A 21,113-nucleotide genomic window follows, 5' to 3' on the forward strand; every position below is an offset into this window, starting at 1 on the left:
GCTTACTATATACATACAGCTCAACAGGGAGATGGGGCCATTGCGTACAGTGAACAACAGGGAGGCCAACTGAGCTGATCTTGGTAGAAGTAATCTCTGTTAGGGGAGCAATCTTAGACTGTAAACATCTGGAGGGAGAAAAATGCATTGGACATTCTCTCCACACTGTCAGTATTTTCACGTGTGGAAGCCTGGCATGGGCCTTTGACACCTTTAAGCCCACCCTGTGACATACTTCCTCCAACAGGGACACAACTCCTACTCTTTCTAATCTTTTCAAAGAGTTCCACTTCCTGGTGACCAAGCATTCAAATATATGAGCCTATGGGGGTCATTCTTATTCAAACCGCCACACCATTTCGATATTACTGTTGCTACCACTAATGACTTCTATAGTGCTTACCTTGTGAATGGAAACATTTCTGTACATCGTAAACATTAAATTTTGATCATTTCAATTGACAATATAAGCCAAAGAATGAGACCATTTCCCGCATGTACCTTTGTTCTTATTAAGCAACATTTTTATTTATAGGATATTCAACTTTGAAAATACAATTGTTAGACATCTTCAAAAATGATAGAATTATAATGTTGCTACTACCAAGGCCAATTTATTTCTTAGGGTTATAATTTGTGGCTCTTCCTTTGACAGTAATACAATTTCAATTTTAATATCATTGCTAGGATCTTTGCAGTGATAAAGAGAAATATTTTTTTAAATGACCAAATAGGTAGGTCTCATTAACTAAATGTGCTTACTGCCAAGCCTGACAATCTGAATTTGATTCCTAGGACCCAAATGACAAAAGGAAAAAAAAAAATGACTTTCTATTATCCTATGATCGCCACATGTGACCTGTGTCATGTAACTAACCCCCATGTACAAATAAAGAAATAAGTAATCATAATTGTTTTAAAATTCAAAGAGAAGAGCCGAGTCTGACACTGGTTAGAGAAGTGAACTGATCATAATGTTCAGAACTGGCTCCACACCCCTAGAATTGATTGGAAGGGTCACCTGTGGGCTTTTGTCTTAGGATTTTATAATAATATAGAATTCTCTCTTTTTTAAATCAGTTTATTATTTTATGTGTATGAGTGTTGTTTGCCTGCATGCATGTGTATGCACCAGGGGTGTGCCTAGTGATCACTGAGTTCAGAAGGTGTCAAATACCCTGGAGCTACCATTACAGGTGGTTATGAGCCTCCATGTGGATACTGGGAATTGAACCCAGTTCCTCTGCAAGAGCAATAAGTGCTTTTAGCCACTGAACCAATTCTATCTCCAACATAGAATTCTCAAAGATCCATCTGCCTTCACTTTGTAAGGATAGTTTCTTTTGTTTTGAAGTCATTTGAGTAAATACAAATATAATAAGAAGGTTTTTTGGGTTTTGTTTGTTTGTTTTAAAGTTTTTTGAGATGGGATATCTATGTATATCCCTAGCTGTCCTGGAATTCACTCTGTATGCCAGGCTGGCCTTGAACTCACAGAAATCAGGCTGCCTCTGTGCTGGGATTAAAGGCCATGCACCATCACCACCCAGAAGAAGGTTTTTATTTTTGTTTGATGATTTTATATTAGCTCTGCTAGTAAAGTAATTCATTCAGAATAAATTGGACATATAACGACATTGTGCTGAGTTAAAAATACTGGGATTTAATTTGTGGGTTTTTTTATTAATTATGTCATCATATTACTAAAATAATAGATATGCCTCTCCCTTTCAATATATCTATAGAGTGTCTAGGATCCCTCCTTTTTTTTGACACCATCTTTTCTGTAAAAATATTTATAATTATTTTATTTTATTTCATATGTATGAGTGTTTGGCCTACATGTCTGCATGTGCAAGCCTGGTGCCAAAAGAGCTCTGAAACTACCATGTGTGTGGTGGAAATTGAACATGGGTCTTCTAGAAGAGCAGCCAATGCTTTGGTGATAGTGGTGGTGGTGTTGGGGTTTTGTTGTTTGTTTCTTGAGATAGGATCTCACAGTGTAGCCTTGGTTGGCCCCTGCTTCTGCCTCTATCTCAAGTGCTTGGATTAAAGGGTGCACCACCAGGCCCACTTTATAGTGAGTGCTCTTAAAGTACTGAGCCATCTCTCCAGGGGCTGGAGATCAAGACGGCTAACTGACTGAAGGTTAGGAGTCTTGAAGGGGGAAATGTAGCACCACTACCCCTCTAGAGGGTGAAATTACACAGTCCTATGTCCTGCTGTCTCCACATCTGGCCCATATTCTTCTCTCAGTACTCAGTGGTGCCTCATAATTCTCCTCTTCTTAGTTCTTATATCATTCTGTCTTCTAAAAACCCCAACCACATTTATCTCCCCACCTCTCTCTGCATAGATGTCAGCCCTCAAGCAGGAACCATATTTCCTGCCTCTGACCATCTTCCTTGCTGCTGAAATAGAAGAAGCTCTCACCTTGAAACTGTTGTTTCATACAAACATGTCTCCCCTGCCTCTTGCTGTATCAGTAGTCTTCAACCTCCCTAATGTTGCAATCCTTTAACACAGCTCCTCATGTTGTGGTGACCCTCAACCATAAAATTATTTTCATTTCTACTTCATAACTGTAATTTTGTTACTGTTATGAATCATAATGTAAATATCTGTTTTCTCATGGTCTTAGGTGACTCCTCAAAAGGGTTAGAACCCATAGGTTGAGAACCACTGTGCTATATGGTCTCATCTACTTGGCTTTTCAGGAATCTCTTGCAAATTCCTGCTTAATGTTTGACCCTGTTTTTGTGTTATTCAAATTCATTTTGAACCTATTTGTATTTGGAGGTACTTTTTCTGTCATTTCATGAATGGGTAGGATAGGAAAAATAGTATTTTCTTCCATACTGAATCCCTCACTCCCTTGTGCCCATTTCTTCTACTCTTGCTCTCCCATCCTTTTTCTGCCTGTTTTATTGATGTTGCTGGTAGAATGTTGTACATAGATCCTCCTTCCACATTATGCTTTGTTTATTATTTAATTTGTGTGTGTGTTGTCTTCCTATGTAGACTAACTGGCCTGGAACTCTTCTATAAACCAATCTGGCCTTGAACTCAGAACTCACAGAGATCCTCCTGCCTCTGCTTCTTGGTTATTGAGATTAAAGGTGTGGGCCACCACATACCACTTAATGTAAATACATTGTAACTGATTGTAAAATTGTATTATTTAGAAAATTATAGGGGAAATGTGCAAAGTTATAAATGCAAAGTTTTTTCCAAATATTTCCAGCATATGGTTGGTTAAAGCACAGGTGCAGAATCCTGAGAGACAAAGGACAGACTCTGTTTCTTGTGCTTCATGATCTCACTATATTAGACTACCACCATTTGACTACTCAACTTAGGAATTTGCATTACTGTAAAAATATTACTTTTAATTCTGCCTCTGAATGTCTCTCTGATCTCACTGCTAATTCAAAGTACTCTTTTTACCAATTGCACGTACACACACACACACACACACACACACACACCTCCTATACCTAAATTAGCTGCCACAGTTTGTACAACCATCTCTTTTTTGTGTGTTTTATAAAATCTTTATTGACAAATAATTCCCATAGTATACAGTTTGCCTGTTTTCACAATTAGATAGACTTTAGTCCAGCATCCTCATAGGCCCATGACACCATCACCACTTTCTATTTTAGAATATCACTGTCTTCAATTTCATATATACATATAGTGTATGGTAATTACATTCCACTTTTTTTTTTTTTTTTTTGGTTTTTCAAGCCAGGGTTTCTCTGGCTGGCCTTGAACTCACAGAGATCCACCTGCCTCTGCCTCCCAAGTGCTGGGATTAAAGGCATGTGTCACCACTGCCCGGCTTCTACCTTATTTTTCTAAATGAACATATTTGCAGTTGTAACCATTTTTACTTCACAATTCAGTGGCATGAATTACATTCAAGACATTAATTACACTCATGTTATTAATTACATTTGTGAGGCCCGAGTTCTATATACAGCACCAAAAGGAAAAGGGGAAACCTTTAAGAGGAGGGAGATTAGGCCTGAAGACCTTGCTCTCATGAATTAAGCAACATCATTAGTGAGGAAGTAAATCTATTATAACAGGGAGAGTTCTGTTCCTTTTCTCGCTCCAGTGCCCTCTGCTGTCTTCTGCCATGTTATGATGCTGCATGTGGTGCATATGTTGTGGTGCCACCAGAAAGCCTGTGGCAGACAGATGCTGGTGTACAACCATCTTGAAACCCTTAAGAAATGTCCAAGCAAAACCTGATATTTTTGTTTATATTCCCTGTATTAGTCAGGATTCTCTAGAGAAACAGAACTAATAGAATAATTCTATATTAAAAGAGGATTTATTAGAATAGGTTACAAACTGTGGTCCAGCTAGTCCATCAGTGGTTGTCTCTGACAGAAAGGCCAAGGATCAGTAGTTCTTCAGTCACCGAGGCTGGATGTCTCAGCTGGTCTTTAGTCGGTGTTAGAGCTGAAGCAGTTATTCCACCGCCAGTGAAGGACAGCCTCCCCAACAGGATAGATGGACTTAGCAGGGGGGTGAGGACAAGCACAAGCTTCCCTCTACCATGTCCATTATATAGGCTGCCACCAGGTGTGTGCCCAGACTTAGGACAGGTCTTCCGACCTCAAGTAATCTAATCAAGAAAACCCCTCACAGGTGTACCCAGCTACTTGTGTTTTAGTTAATTCCATCTGTAGCCAGGTTGACAACCTAGCTTAGCCATCCTCCTTCACTCTCAGCCTGAATTTTACTTTCTTCCTTAACTATGATGTGCAATTTTCTTTATAGCTTGAAATGTGCCATTTGGGACAATCCTCTTTCTTTCCCAAACTGCATCCTTAGGGCTCTGCATAATGATACCTCTCCTTCAAGCCTGGGTTAGGTCTCCATTCTGGATTGGACTGTCTTAGCTATAACTCGGGCTTTTGTTGTTGTTGTTGTTGTTGTTGTTGTTGTTGTTGTTTTGTTTTGTTTGGGTTTTTTTGGTTTGGTTTGGTTTTTTGGTTTGGTTTGGTTTGGTTTGGTTTGGTTTGGTTTGGTTTTTTTGCAGGATTGTAGGGTGGAAACTGTGTAAAACCCTCACAAAGGCGCTTAGGCGATAACCGTGTGTCATGACATGGATGGCGAGTTGCCCGGTGTGCTTTCAAATTTAGATCAGTGTTTCAGTCTGTCTGTGAACAGTAGCTAGCTGCCTTGACAATGAAGGTTTTTCTTGCTTTTGTCTGACTTGATTGAAACTACTTGTTGACTCAAGCAGAAACAGGACACTTCAAGAACAAGGTTATAAGCAACAGCCCATACTTTTCCAGCTAGGATTGCTGATTTCAGCTCCCAGAACATTTCCTTAATATGTTTGGACAAAGGATTTGGACCAGCCAACATGCCAGGCATGCTCTAGTGTGCTGTGAGACGTCCCAGAAAAGGAAGGACTAGAAAAGACCCCTTTAGTTGAAATGGATACAGGACTTTCCCTGGGACTTAGATAATGTGGCAAGTATAGTTTGCAAGTGGAGATCATTTGATGTCTTTCTACAGATTGATAAGTTAGCCTTATTTCATGCATCATTCTCCCCAGCGTCTATCATGAGTTGGTTCCAGGACCTGCAGATGCTAAGATATTGTTTAAGGGTGAGTAAAGAAAAACGAAGTATGCATGTGTTCAATACAAAGGTAGTTTCTTCCCTGAGATGTTTTCAGTCCACGTTAGGTTGAATCCTCGGATCATGGAATCTGCAAATACAGTATGAGAATAAGTGATCTAACTGTGACGAAGGCACCAAGTGTATCATTTAAAGATTTTTGATAGTTTTACATAAGAACTTTACAACACAATAATAGCAAACAGTGGTGGTAGTTCTAGTCTACATGCAGTGCTTGTTAGCAATGTGTGCCTTAACTTGGTAATCTGTACAACATCTTATAAGAATATCCAGTGTGTAAGATCTGGTGATGATTCCGTTTAAATGTGTGAAGTTTTAAGATTAGATCTCTTGTATGGTTCTTACTATAGAAGTTTTAGAACAACAAATGTAATGTTTTTTAAGTAAGTGTTTTTAGAGACTGCTTTCCCAATTTTATTTATGTGTGAGTAGTGTTTATATGAGTGGTTTATGCATATGTCTTCCTGTGTGTGTGTGTGTGTGTGTGTGTGTGTGTGTGTGTACGCACAAGTATGCTTGTGTGCACGTTCATATACCTATGTGTATTTGCAGAGATGCCCAAGGAGGATATCTGGTTTCCTCATCTATCTATGGCTTATTTCTTTGAGGCAGAGCCTCTTCCTAAATTTGGAATTTGCGTATTTCAGCTAAGCTGGTAGCTGACAAGCCCTGAAGATTTTCCTGCGCCCACACCCAGCTTGATACATGAATGCTGGGATCAGAATTCAGGTCCTCATGGTGAACCACTTTGGCCCCCAAGTTTTTATTTTTACTGTTGTGGACCCATCTTATTCCCCTCTGCCAACTCCCTAATATAAGTGATACCATGTACTGAAAGTTAGCCGTGTGGTTTCAGCATTTAACTATAATGGAACTCTTTGGAAAGTGCCATCTTCACTGGGGGGTGTGTGTCACGAACTGGCAGCTTACATTTTTGAGTTGGGCCTTTGAGCCTTGGACTTCTGTAGAAAACACCCTGTCACTGCTGTACTAGTTGAGTGTCTTCTGTCAGGCATTCTAGTCAGATCAGGTAGCTGCTCAGTAGTCTTCGGAACAGGCGGTGGAATTACCCGTGGAATGTGAAGTGTGATAGGAATACTTGTCTTTACTTGCATACAATAATTTTGTTCAAAACTTCACAGAAATCATCCAACTTACGAAGGGGAAGAAGATGGGAAAAAATTCTAGACACTGTGGTTTGAACCAAATGTTGACATTGTTGATAAATGGAAGTGAAGTTCTGTTTACCTTTTTATATAAAAGTTAAGCCTCATGGACAGTGGAATGTACAACAAAAAAGTATTTGTAATGGGCTGTGAGTTCGATGCCAGCCTATCTACAGTGAGTTCCAAGATCACCAAGGCTACATAGTGAGAGCTAGGAGAGAGAGAAAGAGACAGACAGACAGACAGACAGACACAGAGAGAAATTTTAGGGAGCAAGAAGAAAAACTTTGTTTTCCTGATTCTTAAATTTCCCTAACAAGGAAATAAATGAGACATGCAGAGAAATCATGTGTTCTTCTCCTGTGTTGTTCATTTAACTCTTGTTTTTAAAACTATTTTGAGTTTTTTTCATAAAACTTTGAAAAACATTTGTCACTTTTATTTTCTTTAGTGTTTTTTTTTTTTTTCTTCCATACAGGAACTTTGCATTGATGGCGACTAATTTGTGTGTTTTTCTTTTTTTCTTTTTTCCTTTTTGCATGCTGTCCCCTGTGTTGGAACTCTCAATAGAGAGTAAGTTGGTTCAATATTTGTTGAAAAGCTAACTTTACTGCATGACTGTGGAATTAACCCATTTTCTCTGTTTTTCTCTCCTGAAGAGTTCGTGCAGTGTTGGACCCTTTGCAATCCACGACATGCTATTCGCGTTACGCAAACGTGTCATTCTGTTTGGAGATGTGCTTTTTAATCTACTAATTGATCTAATTTGATTATGTTCTTCTGTTTCAAATTTGATGGCTGGCACACCTAAAATAAAGCAGGTTTATATCAGAAGAGGCTGCCTCAACTGTAATAGTCTAAATATTTGATTCTTTCCTGAATAATTCCAGTTGCGAAATATCAGATTGATCCATTAGAAGTTTAAAATGATTCCCAAGCTTTAAGATTATTGGAAAAAAGAGGAGCTGGAGAGATGGCGCAGTGGTTAAGAGCACTGGCTGCTCTTCCAGAGGTTCAGAGTTCAATTCCTAACAACCACCTGTAATGAGATCTGGTGCCCTCTACTGTCATGCAAACATACATGCAAATAGAACACTCGTATGCATAAAATATGTAAATAAATAAAATCTTTTTTAAAAAAAAAGATTATTGGAAAAAAGAAAATACAAAACTCTACCTTACCACCCCCCATGTACTCTCTAATATTCTGTTAATATCATTCTGTAAAAGTAAACAGTGATTATGAACTACTAATTCTAAACTTCAACTTGTGAAATACAATTTTTATTCCTTGTATCATATTAACATATACATTTCTCCTTTACTCATAGGTGAGGAAAGGAAAGAATATTGGTGACTTCTGAAATGAATTCTCTGTGGTTGGGAAATCACTTGGGAAAGGTTGTGTGTCATTTCCAACATTAGAGCTGTGGTTTTGTATATATGTGTGGGTCTATGCATACGTGTGGTCAATATTGCCAGTGATGGGATATAATACATGTTTTCCCATAATACAATTCTGTATGCAGTAGCCTGTAAGTCATATCTCTGCATTTTAATTATGCTACTTAACCTAACCAGAAGAACTTTCTATCTGGGACATTCAGAGAAGTCTCTGGAAGGAAAGAACAGTTGTAATTTTGGGTGAAGTCAGAGTGTAGACTCTGCAGTTACCTTGGGTCAGGAGGATTGCCATTAAGTTGAGGCCATCCTGAACTACATAATAAAATCCCATCTTGGGGCTAGAGAGTTAGCCCAGTTGGTAAATGCTTGCTGTGCATGTATAAGGGCCTGCGTTCAGTCCCAGAACCCATACTTTTAAAAAGCTGGGTCATGTGATGCACAGTTGCAATCTTAGTGCCAAGGAACAGAGGCAGGCAGGTCTCCTAGCCAGACAGCCTAGCCTGTTTGGTAGGCTCCAGGCTAGAGACTCTGTCTCAAAAGTAAAGTGGCCAACACCTAAAAAATGACACCCAAGATTGACCTCTGGCCTTTAAATACAGATATATACATGTGTACTCCTTGTAAACATACAATCAGATGAAAGAGCCTTGGGGTGGGTGGGCCTAGCAATACTTGCCTGTAATCCTAACACTAAATAGGTTGAATCAAAATTATCATGAGTTCAAAGTCATCCTGGAACACATAGTGAGACCCTATCTCAAAAATAAAATACACATAAATATTCTGGGTAGAGTGATAACAAAATTTGAGAAAAGCTTAAGTAGTAGCATGCATAGCTAGTCACATTACAAGTTCCAAATAGGTGGTGGCACATGCCTTTAATCCCAGTACTTGGGAGGCAAAAGCAAATGGCTTTCTGGTGAGTTCAAGGTCACCCTCATCTACATAGTGAGTTCCCAGCCGGCCAAGGATATGTAGTAGTACCCTGTCTCAAACATATAAGAAAACATTTCTGGTAGGAAGAAGGTGTGGCTATGATCTAAAGGCAACTTTTGATAAACTTTGTGGGGATTCACATGCTGTGTATAAGGGGTAGAAGATGGGAGAATTGTAAGAAATTGGAAGTTTTATGAAATATGTATGAAAAGGGAGACAGAGTTCACGTTACCAGATGCTCCAAGGCCACTTTGTAGAGGTGGAGAACTAAGGGTTGACAATTCCCACTAACTGGGACTATGTCAGGATTTTATTTTTATCAAAGTGACATTCCAGTGATGTTAAGTAAGAAAGAAGCATGAGTTGACAAACAGCCTGAAGGCTGAGTCTGCCCAGGGTCTGGTTTTGTAAGTACAATTGTTTTTGAAACACAGTTGTACTAATTGTATGTCTATGGCCATGGTACATTGACAGGGCTGTGTGTAGTTGCCAGACCCATGGCTTGTAAAGCCTCAGGCATTTATTATCTGGCCTGTTACTGAAATGATTTGGTGATCCTGGTGTACAGGAAATAAAGTCAGGCTTGATGGTCAGAGGGCTTTGTACCTACAGAAGTGATTCAGTAAGCAGACTTTGGGAAGGCCAAAGAGAGATGTTCCTGAGAGACTGGGGCCCAATGAAGGAGGCCACACTGCTGTTGAAGAGACAGTTAGGTAAAGGCATTGAGATGCAGTAGGAAAGTTTCTGACAAGAAGAGGGAAAGGGAGATTCAAGAACGCAGCATCAACTTAGAGAAAGCCCAGTCATACTGAACTGAAGATCTCAGGGTCAGCAGAGGGTCCGGTAGGGAGTCAAGTAGCAGAAACACCTCAGAACAAAACAAGGTAAGGAGCAGGAGGATTGGCCTTTGGAAGGAGTAAAACCCAGTCTTCCTTAGGGAGGCTCATTAGAACATGAAGTGTAGAGGAAGTCCGATTTTCATGAGAGGCAGTGCCAAGTGAAACTACGTAGTAATAGTGTGGCCACAACACAGCTAACAATGAAACCACCATGGACACACTGTGGAACATGAAATTCTTAGGCTTTCCAAATGTCTTAGGATTTTCAGGTCAGGTGTTCATTTGGAAAAGTTTACAGTTGGCCTGCTCAGAGACTAGGAAACAGTTGAAACAAGAGTAAAGACGACTCGAAAAGAACCAGTCGGGAGCTAGAGAAGCAGCTCCAGGAGAGAAAGGAGCCCTGCCTGGATTGTGTGGATTCTGTAATGCTGCTCCGGCTGGTCTCGGGTGACCATTACCCAGCACCCTCGAAGCACCCTCTGAAAACTTAGTCACCTCCCACCAACCCCTGATTCTCCTAACATGTGACTTATCGAGGGAGATAAAACCAGCTCTAATATGCCGCCAAACAGACCTGTCACGTAACCAGGAAGAGCAGGTACCAGGTTAGATACATGCAGTTGCCACAGAGACTAGGTCTATCAAAATTCTTTTCACAATCTTCTAGGCCCAGAGGAGGAAGTCCAGAAGAGTTTAAGCACTCAACCAGCTTTGAAACCAAGTTTTGGGGATTTAGTTGGGATAGCAGTTACGGGGATCTGCACTATAAATGAGTAGTTACCACCTTGAGAGCAGAAAGCACTGGAGACTTCAAATACAAATTTTCACAAGTGCACACCATCTTAAGAAAATAACTAAGGTAGATTTTTCTTTCTTTTTAACAAAGCTTCAAATGTTAAAGCTTAGCTCTAATTCTAAGTAGAAGAAACTTCTTTGCTAACAAAAATGCATTACAACTGCATAAAGGACACCCCAGAAATATTGAAAATGAAACAGTTTCAAATTAGCAAAGTTACTTTTGAGATTATCGAAGATTTTTTTCAAATGGAGCAGGAGATGAAGCTCAGTTGGTAAAGTCCATAGAGCCCTGGCTTCAGTCCCCGGCACCACATCAGCTAGGGGAGATGGTTCACACCTGTAATCATCAGAAGTTCAAAGCCAATCTTGGCTACAAGAGATGCATCTCAAAATAACAAAGAGGGCTGGCTAGAAAGATGGCTTAGCAGTTAAGAGCACTGGCTATCCTTCAAGAGAACCTGGGTTCCATTCCCATCACTTAACATCAGGCAGCTCACAACCATCTGTAACTCCATATCAGGGATCTGATGTCTTCTGTCTTCAATGGGCACTTTTACTTAGAAATTCCACTACTGATTTCTTGCAAGGAACCAAAACCTTATCAAGGGCCGCTTTTCCAAAATATTTTAATGAGACATCACATATGAGTATTAGTTTTCTCTTTCTCTTAAGATTTGTTTTCACATTATACAGTCTTTCACATTGGTATATTTAATCTTGGAACCAAGTATAAAACTCACCAACATAAGCTGGGTATGGTGGTGCACACCTTTAATCCTAGCACTTGGGCGGCAGATGCAGGATGCCTTTGAGTTCGAGTCCAAGCTGGTCTACAGAGTGGTTTCCAGGACAGCCAGGACTACATAGAGTAACCTTGTCTCAAAAATCCTAAATGAATAAATAAATAAATCCTACCAACACAAGAACATTTTTAAAAATTTAAAATTTAAATACATACTTTTATTCTCAATTTTATTATAGAGATGCTTTTAGTTACCATAGACAATTAAAAATTACTTTTGAGGCAGTTTTAATAAATAATAAATCTTATACCAAAAAGTATGAAATTTGTCATTTTGTGAAACCTGAGGGTTTTTTAATCAGCACATTATTGTAGATACAGTTACTACTGTATGGTGACTATGAATACAATAATTTTCTAATTCACCTAATATTTTTAAAAAGCTGAGTGTCCTCGAAACTACACATAGCACCGCCTCCGTTTCTTAGGAGAGGAGTCTCAGTTTAACTAGCTTAAGCCATGGCAATGCAGAAAACATTAGGTGTGCCAGCCATTATGGGCAGTTTCTTTACCAAGTGATGCTGCATGGACTAGCTAACTGTCAGACTTCTGCAGAAGTTGGATAACAGAGCAGATGCACTCTTGTATCACAGAATCCAGTGAAAAGCAAGAGCGATTTTTTTTTTTTTCTGCTTGGCTGCCAATCGCTGTGCCTCAGGTTCCTTTTTCCCCATCTATTTCTGTTTTGAGTTGAGCATAGAGGTCAATATTTCCTCTTTCTTCTTCCCACTTCTCCCCTTTATCAACTACAGGTGTTCAGCATGTTTTTGGAGACTCTGGTAGATTTCATACAAGTCCACAAAGATGATCTTCAAGATTGGTTGTTTGTACTGCTGACACAGCTGCTGAAAAAAATGGGTGCTGATTTGCTTGGTTCTGTTCAGGCAAAAGTTCAGAAAGCCCTTGATGTTACAAGGTAATTATTTCTGCATGTATTTCAAGTTTACCTAGTGATAATCATGACTATTTAATTCCTATATTCAAGTATTATTGATACTGGTTTGAGTACTTGAAGCTGTTAACATGTCTTAAGTATACTATAACTAAACTGACCAGGTGGTGCATGCATGTCATCCCAGCCCTTGGCAGAGGCAGGGCAATCAAGACTTCAAGGTCATCTTCTGCTACGTAGTGAGTTTAGGGCTAGCCTTCGCTACAGAAGCATGTCTCAAAACAATAACAATAAAAATATAGCTAGAGAGTTGAGCCTGGTGGTGCATGTCTTTAATCCCAGCACTTGAGAGGCAGGGGGAAGCTGATCTCTGAATTTGAAGCCTTCCTGGTCTATATAGGATAACCAGAACTAAGTGGCTATGTGGTGAGACCCAGTCTTAAAAGTAAAAATAAAATAAACGTGTTTAAACATATATATGGGGGCAGGCATGGTGCTACTCACCTATAATCCCAGCATGGTGGAGACAGAAGGATCAGGAGTTCAAGACCAGAGTAGGCTATCAAGCCCTGCAACCTGAGTTTGATCACTCAGCCCACAGGGAGAGAACCAACTCCCACAAGTGCACCATAGCACACACATGTACCCCCCCCACACACACACACACACATATAAATAAATACAAATAAAAAACGTTGTTTGCTTTGGTTACTTTGCTGGTTAGGGGTTGTTTTGTTTGTTTTTTGTTTGCTTGTTTTGAGACAGGGTTTCTCTATGTAGCCTTGGCTGTCCTAAAACTCTGTAAACCTGACTGGACTTTAAACTCACAGAATCCACCTGTCTCTGCCTCCTGAGGGCTGGGACTAAAGGCATGTGCCACCATGCCCAACTAAAGAAAAAATTTTAATGTACAGTCATGTCTAGACTTTTTGGTAAAAAACAACTGTAAATGTATGTGTAAATTGAATTAAAGTTTAATTTGATTTTAAGTGAAATTAAAAACAATTCCTGTCTTAAAGAATATTTTATCATGCCATTCGATAATCTTCCAGAAGGCTTTAAGCCAATGGTAGGTTTCTACCTCCTTGATTTTATTGTTGAAGTGACTTATTTCACACACCCATATACTAAGATGAAATGAGTCTGGAATTCAGGTTTTTTTTTTTGTTGTTGTTGTTGTTGTTTTTGTTTTTGTTTTGTTTTGTTTTGTTTTTTAGACAGGGTGTAGCTCTGACTGGCCTGTAACTCGGTTTGTAAACCAGGTTGGCCTCAAATTCACAGAGATCTGCCCACCTCTTCCTCCAGAGTATTGAAATTAAAGATGTGTGTCGCCACACTCAGTTGGAATGAGGAGGCCAGAAGAGGGCATCAGATCTTGTGGAGCTGGAGTTAGAGGTGGTTGTGAGCTGCCCATGTAGGTGCTAAGAACCAAACTCAGTTCTGCTATAAGAGAAGTCTATGTGCTTTTAACCACTGAGTCATCTCTCCAGGCCCAGAAGTTTGAACTTTTACTGACTACATTTTTCTAATTAAATGTATAATTGTGACAAACAAGATACACTTAGCCTAGTTTTGGTTTCTTCATCTTTTACTGCCTATAAGTTCAAATTCCTTTATTCTTATACTGCGCTTAATAGACTGTACCATTTCAACTATCAATTTATACATACTTAGTGGGTGGCATGATATTTGGATATTAAGTATAGGCTTTTGCTCTGGAATTGGTTAAAATATATACTTGTCAACTTAATTTGGGGGAGGTTGGTTGCTTGCTTTTTTAAGATTTTTTTATTTAGTATGTATATAGTGTTCTGCCTTCATGTCGGCCTGCATGCCACAAGAGGACATCAGATCTCACTACAGATGGATGTGAGCCACCTTGTGGGTGCTAGGAATTGAACTCAGGACCTCTGGAAGAGCAACCAGCACTCTTAACCTCTCGGCCATTTCTCCAGCCTCACTTACTTTGTTTTTTAACTTTGTCTTTTCTTTGTTCTTTTCTCAGAGAATCCTTTCCAAATGATCTTCAGTTTAATATCCTAATGAGATTTACAGTTGACCAGACCCAAACACCAAGTTTGAAGGTAAAATTTTGATTTCTTCTGAAACCATTACAAGAAATTGTCATACTTTATTAATAAAGTTAGGGTAATATTTGTATTTTTGTCACACGAGAAGCTGCTCAATCAATGGGTTTTATTTTTATAAACTTTCAGACAGTCAAGCCAGCACTCCGGGACCAGCTTCACTGTTTTTGGAGCTCAAAGGTTTTTCTTTTGTTTTTATTTTAGCTGCATTATTTCTTTTCATAATCCTCTGCACTGTTTCAGATGATGTTTTATGCATCTGTATTTAACTACTCACCTTCCTAAGCTTTTTATGCATGCACGTACTTGATTTCAAATGTTCTCCAGAGGCTTTACCTAACTTTGGAAAAGCTTTCTGTGTAAACACATTTTAGAAGTATCACAAAGTATGGCTGTCTAACCCTAAGCTGGCAATGCAGTAACTTTGTAAAATCTTATTTAATTTTATGTTTGTGATTTCTCAATACTTTTTTTTCTTAGTTGTAGTTTTGAGTCTTATAAGTATTTTGAGGGGAAAGCATAGCATTGTCTGGCTGCTTATTTTAGTAAAGAAAGGATATTTTAGTAAAGAAAGGATACTTTCATCTCAATTGATTCTCCCTATCTGAAATAACATTTTCTGCTATGTGAGATTTCTGAAACAAGCATGAAGTTTGTATCAAGTCTAACTTTCTCAATTTCCATCTGGACATATTTTCCAGTTGTGTGAAAAGTAGATAGATTCTAATTTGTGATTTAAAATTATTAAGTTTAACATAAGAAATAAAATGGTTTGTGGCTGAAATAGAGCTTGTTTTTCCTGAGCTGTAGCCATTGATATTAAGTAGGGGAAAGAAGAAGCATACTGCTTATATAAGTCTTGTACTTTCTGCTCTGTTCTGCACAAATGTATGCCTAACTACCCAAGATGGATTTTCCCGTTACATCTCGGAATGCAGTTGTGCCTCAGAATCACACTTATGTTTCTAATAGGGTTGACTTACACTCACTGTAATGTCATTTTCTCAGCGCCACTAGGTAAAAAGGGCCTCTCTCTTTTTATTTTGAAAAGTTACCTGCAGAAGGATTTATTCTATGTTAACACCCATTGTAGCTCATACTATAGCCAAGACATTCCTGAGAATAGAAAACTTGGAAGTTCTTATCATTATTACTTATAATGCTTGGCAAACTAAATGATGATCAAGATGATATCATTATGTGGTAGATACTCAGTAGCTGTTGCAGCTATAAGTGAAGATACTTGGTGTGCCTGTACAAATGAAGCCTAAAGCCATCTCCAGAAACATGAGTCACTCTAGTGGTACAGGCCTGTGATCCCACCACATGGGATGCTGAGGCAGGTAGATAACCAGTGATTTGTCAGTATGGGCTACAGAGGGCTCTTAGGTTAGCATAAGCTATGAAGCCACGACTCACAAATCCCAAAAGAGACAGGTGATGTTAGGGAAGAATAAAGTTGCTGAAGACCTAAAATGAAAGACAAGTAATGGAACAGGGATGTGGCAAGCAGATGAAGTAAAAACCAGCTTCCTGTGGGGTGGACATGCAATCAAAGCGGCTCTTCTGTGTTCTATGTAAGTATAAGTACAGTCAGTAGCAAAGCTAAAAGGAGACATCTTTCTTATAGTTTGGACAACAGAAATTTTGGTGTTATACTTCATACCCAGGTAAGAACAGCTTGTAGGTGGCTGACAGGATTAAATGTAAAGAACTTAGTCAGGATGGGGATTCTGAAGAGACGGCTCAGCACCTACATTCAGAAGACTGGAGCTCGGCCCCCAGCATCCAAATGAGGCAGCTAACAAATGACTATAACCCCAATTTAGGGGTTCACTGGCCTCTTCTGATACCTGCTCATACTTGGCATACACACACACACACAGACCCACACACATACATGTAGATAAAACGTTTTTTTAAATAACAAAAATTTCATAAGCTGGAAAGATGGCTGAGTGGTTCGGAGTAGTTGTCTTCAAACAAGACAACCAGAACTTGGACCTCAGCACCCAGTAACTAGCTGGGCATTCTGCAAAACACCTGTAATTTCAGCTCCAAGGGGAGGCAGAGGTAGGGGATCTCTGTGAGTTGGAGGTCAGCCTGGTCTACATAGCAAGATCCAAAACAGCCAGGACTACATAGAGAGACTCTGTCTCCAAATAATAATAAATGTAAAACTAACAATAAGTTAAAGTAGCAAATCAGTCTTTTTGAAAGAAAGTGGTAGTAGTGGACTAAATAGCATAGAAAGTATTTTTATTGAATTACTGGCATTTGTTAAATACATGTGGGGTTCCCCCCCAATACTTTTCCAGCTTGACACATACACTGAAAGATTACAAATACCTTTGCCAACTATATTGTTTTGTTATTTGAAGTGGAATGTATAGTTGCATCATTAGTTGTAGACTGCATGACTTTGTGAAATGTCCTACTAAAATGGAAGTGTTTCAATGATTATGTGTTTCTGTGGTTACTTGCTTATTGTAGTTAACACACCTATTTTGTGAAAACCTTTTTAAACTGCATTATTTGCATTGCATGGCTGTAAATGCCTTTAACCCCAGCACGTGGGAGGCAGAGGTAAATGGATCTCTATGAGTTCAAACCCAGCCTGGTCTACAGAGTTCCAAGCCAACTAGGGGTACATACTAAGACTTTGTCTCAAAAAACGAAAGGGAGAAAAAAGCAAAACTACAGGTAGGCATGGTAGCACACAACTGTTTCCCAGTCGTCAATTGGTAGGCATAAAGGATACCTGGGGCAGGCTGGCTAGCTAGACTACTCAAATCAGCAAAGAGATCCCACTTCAGTATGGCAGTGGAGAGTGAGTGAGGCAGACATTCAGTGTCAACCTCTGGCTTCTACATGCTCACGCACGAACATACCCCCAAATGTGAACACACATACAACACACATTGCAAAATAAAAAATTTTTTCAAAGATCTTTTGGGGGCCAGAGTAGTTACCTGATATCTGCAAGGCTGTAGATTTGATCCAATAATAATAATAATAATAACAACAACAACAACAGCAACAAAAATAAAGGACCCCAGAGGCTGGAGAAGTGAGTCAGTGGTGAAAAGTACTTAGTGCTCTTGGAAAGGACCTGGGCTCAGTTCCCAGCACCCACAGGTCAGCACACAACCTCTACAGTTACAGTTCCAAGGGATCTGATAGTCTTTTGACCTCCATGGGCACCAGGTGTGCATATGGCACACAGACATGGAGGCAAATGCTCATATACATAAGAATAATCCATAAAGATAATCAAATAAAATAAACAACCGCAGCCTGAAGGAACCATCGTTTCAAAATTATACAATGTTGGAATATGTGGCCAGAAACAATAATTTTCAGGCTGTTTATTTCCACTAGCATACTGGATAGAAAAGATATAATTTAATAATTGCTCATTAGAAAAATTTAAAATGGCTGAGTCTAGAAAGAAGTATGTATGCCTTAGAAATAGCTCCATTTCTCACTCCAAAGCTGCCTTTCATTCACCTTACATGAAAGAGTTAATTTGGAGAGCTGGGGATGTAGCTCAGCTGCAGAGTACTTGGCTAGCCTGCACCAAATCCTGGGTTCTATACCCAGCACCTTATAAACCATACTCAGGAGGTAGAGGTAGGAGAACCAGAGAATGTTAAGGCCATTCTCAGCTACACAATGCATTTGAGGCCACCCTGGGCTAGAGGCCCTGTCTTAAATATAAATAGACAGTTGCATTACCCACTGTGATTACAGGCTTGTCTTGTAATATCCTATCATGTAATGCTTTGGCTATATTCCCAAAAAGAAATGATTGTGTAAAACTAGCCACCTATACACTCAGAAAGCACATTCCTAGGGGTGGTTTACAGTTTATTTAAAAATCTTCAGCAGTTGTTTATGCTCTGGGAATGGAGTGTTCAAAGTTCTAATACATATGAAAACAGAATCCTCACCTCACATCAGGTGGGTGAGTAGCTGTGTTATTCATTTGAGGTCTGTTGAGGTTTCTGCTTCACTTGGCAGAAACTAATGGTGATTATTTCTGATGCATTGCCCAGTGTCTCAGAGGGTCCGTCTCACTGACCCTCTCTCATTGTGCTTTCCTCTGCAGGTGAAGGTTGCTATCCTTAAGTACATAGAAACTCTGGCCAAGCAGATGGATCCAGGAGATTTTATAAATTCCAGTGAGACTCGCCTGGCAGTGTCTCGGGTCATCACTTGGACGACAGAGCCCAAAAGTTCTGATGTTCGAAAGGTGTGTTTGAGTGTGATCAGGAGATAACTTTGGGTGGTTTTTAACTCATCTTTTCTTAGATCCAGGCATGATTTATATTTCACCATAAATGAAGACTTGGCGTCCCCTGAGCTTTTTATTATACTGAAGAATCAATTCTTGGTAATGTGGAGATTTACCACTTGTGGGTTTTTGCAATTTCTCCTATACCAAGCGGTTTGCTGCTGCTTCCTTCTTAAAGAAGTTCTGTTCTTAGAGTTAATGTCTGTCTTGCTTCTCGTGTCCTTGAGTTATGGATTTTTGAGACAGTCTTTGATTGCCTAGGCTAATTAGAACTCACTCTGTGGTAGATGACCTTGAACTCTTGGTCCTGTTGCCTCCACCTGTCAAGTGCCAAGAATGCTGGCATAGATCACCAAGCCCAGCGTGACTGAGCTTTACATATCCTTTAGTACATGTAAATATTTTCATTGTTTCTGCCAAGGACTTATGGCTAGCATTTTCTATATACTCAAAAATATGTGTCATTTGTGCTAGGGAAATGGCTCCAAGGCTAAAGGGCTTGCCCTGCAAGCACAAGAACTTGAGTTTGTATTCCTAGCATCTACGTTATTTTTAAAAAACCAGCACATCCCTGTAATCTCAAAGCTAGGAAGAAGCAGATACAAGGTACTTGCTAGGACTCAGTGGCCAGCTAATATTTCTCAGTTGTTGAGCTCCCAGTTCAGTGAGACCTGGTCTCAAAAACTAAAGGAGATTTGGGGTTGGGGGTGGGGGTGCACACCTTTAATCCCAGCACTCAAGAGGCAGAGGCAAGCAGATCTCTGTAAGTTGGAGGCTAGCCTGACCTTTGGCCTCACATTTGAACACACATTAGCACGTGTACTTGTGTGTGCACAGTTGCACACACATGGACACAGACTCATGTATCAGGAAACAAAAACAAAAAAACACTAAAGTGAAGAAAAATGAAGACATGGCATGATAAAGCTCAACAGTACACAGACAGACATGCAGACAAACCCTCAAACATGATGGTGATGGTGATGGTGATGAAGAAGATAGAAAGGTAAGCTGGCCCACACCTTTAATCCCAACAACTCAGAATGTAAGGTCAGGTCTATGTGACCAGCTGTCTAATGCTCCCACTTACCAAGCCTTTTCCACATGAATGAACTGTGCCCTCAAGCTGTGAGCCAAAATAAATGTTTTGTTAGGTATTTTGTGAAAGCAACTAATTCAGAGCTTATAATAAAAAGAAACATTTTAAATCATTTATTCAATCAACCACCATAAGACAATGAGTCAAAAAGAGCAAAGAAAACCTGAAGCAAATAGAAGTTTATAGTGAGAACTGGCAGTGGTGGCCCACATCTTTAATTCAACACTCGTGAGGCAGAGCCAGTCTACAGAATGAGTTCCAGGAAAACAGGGCTATGTACAAAGACTCTGCCTCAGAGAGAGGGAGAGGGGGAGGGAGAGGGAGGAAGGGAGAGGGAGAGTGTAAAGCAGCAGGGCTGGTGAATATTTGCTCACAAATGGCTGTGATTGTAATTCCAGTGGCTCAGATGACCTCTGGCATCTGCAGGTACTGCAGCACGCAGTGTGCTCATACATACAGACCCGGGCAGTGTTCTGTGATGCTGCATTACTTGAATGCAGGATACTTTAGCCACTCCACTATTGTATATTCAGACTCTGTAAGTTAGAACACAGAGGTTTTCATAGGATAAGATCAGAAAAGGTCTGGAACAAGGTGTGTACATTCGATATGGGTCATGTGACCATGCACCATTTCAAGCTCTCCTCCAAATTGTTATATAATTTTCTTACTAATCTGAGTAAGTTTTATGTTTTAATTTTTGTGAAATGCCTGACTTACCTTAAGATAGTAGACTGTAGACTTTTTAGATGAGCTGCTTGAAAGAAGACTAGATATTATAGTTAAAGAATCCTACAGAGCCAAGCATAGTGGCCTGCACCTGTATAGACTCAAAGCCACTCTCTAGTACTACATGGTAAAATTCTGGTTTGTTTTGTTTGTTTGATTGATGGTAGACTTTTTTTGTTTGTTGTTGTTTTCCCCTTCTTATGCTGCCTTTATTTTTTAATTATCATACAAAGTAACATCTTTCCACATGGCATTTTCATGTGTACTTGGGTTTCATTAATGCCCCTGTGGTCAAGCCTTGTGCTGCTGAGCAGAAGCATAAGAAGAAAGTGGCCAACCACCTTCAGGTAGCCAAACTGCACTCACCTACTTTTTTTTTTTTTTTTTGAGCTGAGGTC

At 39.6% G+C, this 21,113-nt stretch overlaps 1 protein-coding gene across 34 annotated transcripts in view; it reads left to right on the forward strand.

The window, feature by feature from the left end:
• Positions 1-21,113, forward strand: part of Clasp2 (cytoplasmic linker associated protein 2) — a 198,664-nt gene that overhangs the window by 151,976 nt on the left and 25,575 nt on the right. For 16 of the 34 annotated variants that reach the window (XM_036192030.1, XM_036192033.1, XM_036192040.1 and 13 more), the window contains 5 exons: positions 7,403-7,405; positions 12,364-12,527; positions 14,509-14,587; positions 14,720-14,770; positions 18,702-18,845. In XM_036192030.1, the coding sequence (XP_036047923.1) occupies positions 7,403-7,405; positions 12,364-12,527; positions 14,509-14,587; positions 14,720-14,770; positions 18,702-18,845 (441 nt within the window). The remainder of the gene's footprint in view (positions 1-7,402; positions 7,406-12,363; positions 12,528-14,508; positions 14,588-14,719; positions 14,771-18,701; positions 18,846-21,113) is intronic. The other 18 variants (XM_036192038.1, XM_036192042.1, XM_036192049.1 and 15 more) reach the window with 3 other exon arrangements.

This window comes from Onychomys torridus, chromosome 7, assembly GCF_903995425.1.
Source record: "Onychomys torridus chromosome 7, mOncTor1.1, whole genome shotgun sequence".
Taxonomy (NCBI): domain Eukaryota; kingdom Metazoa; phylum Chordata; class Mammalia; order Rodentia; family Cricetidae; genus Onychomys; species Onychomys torridus.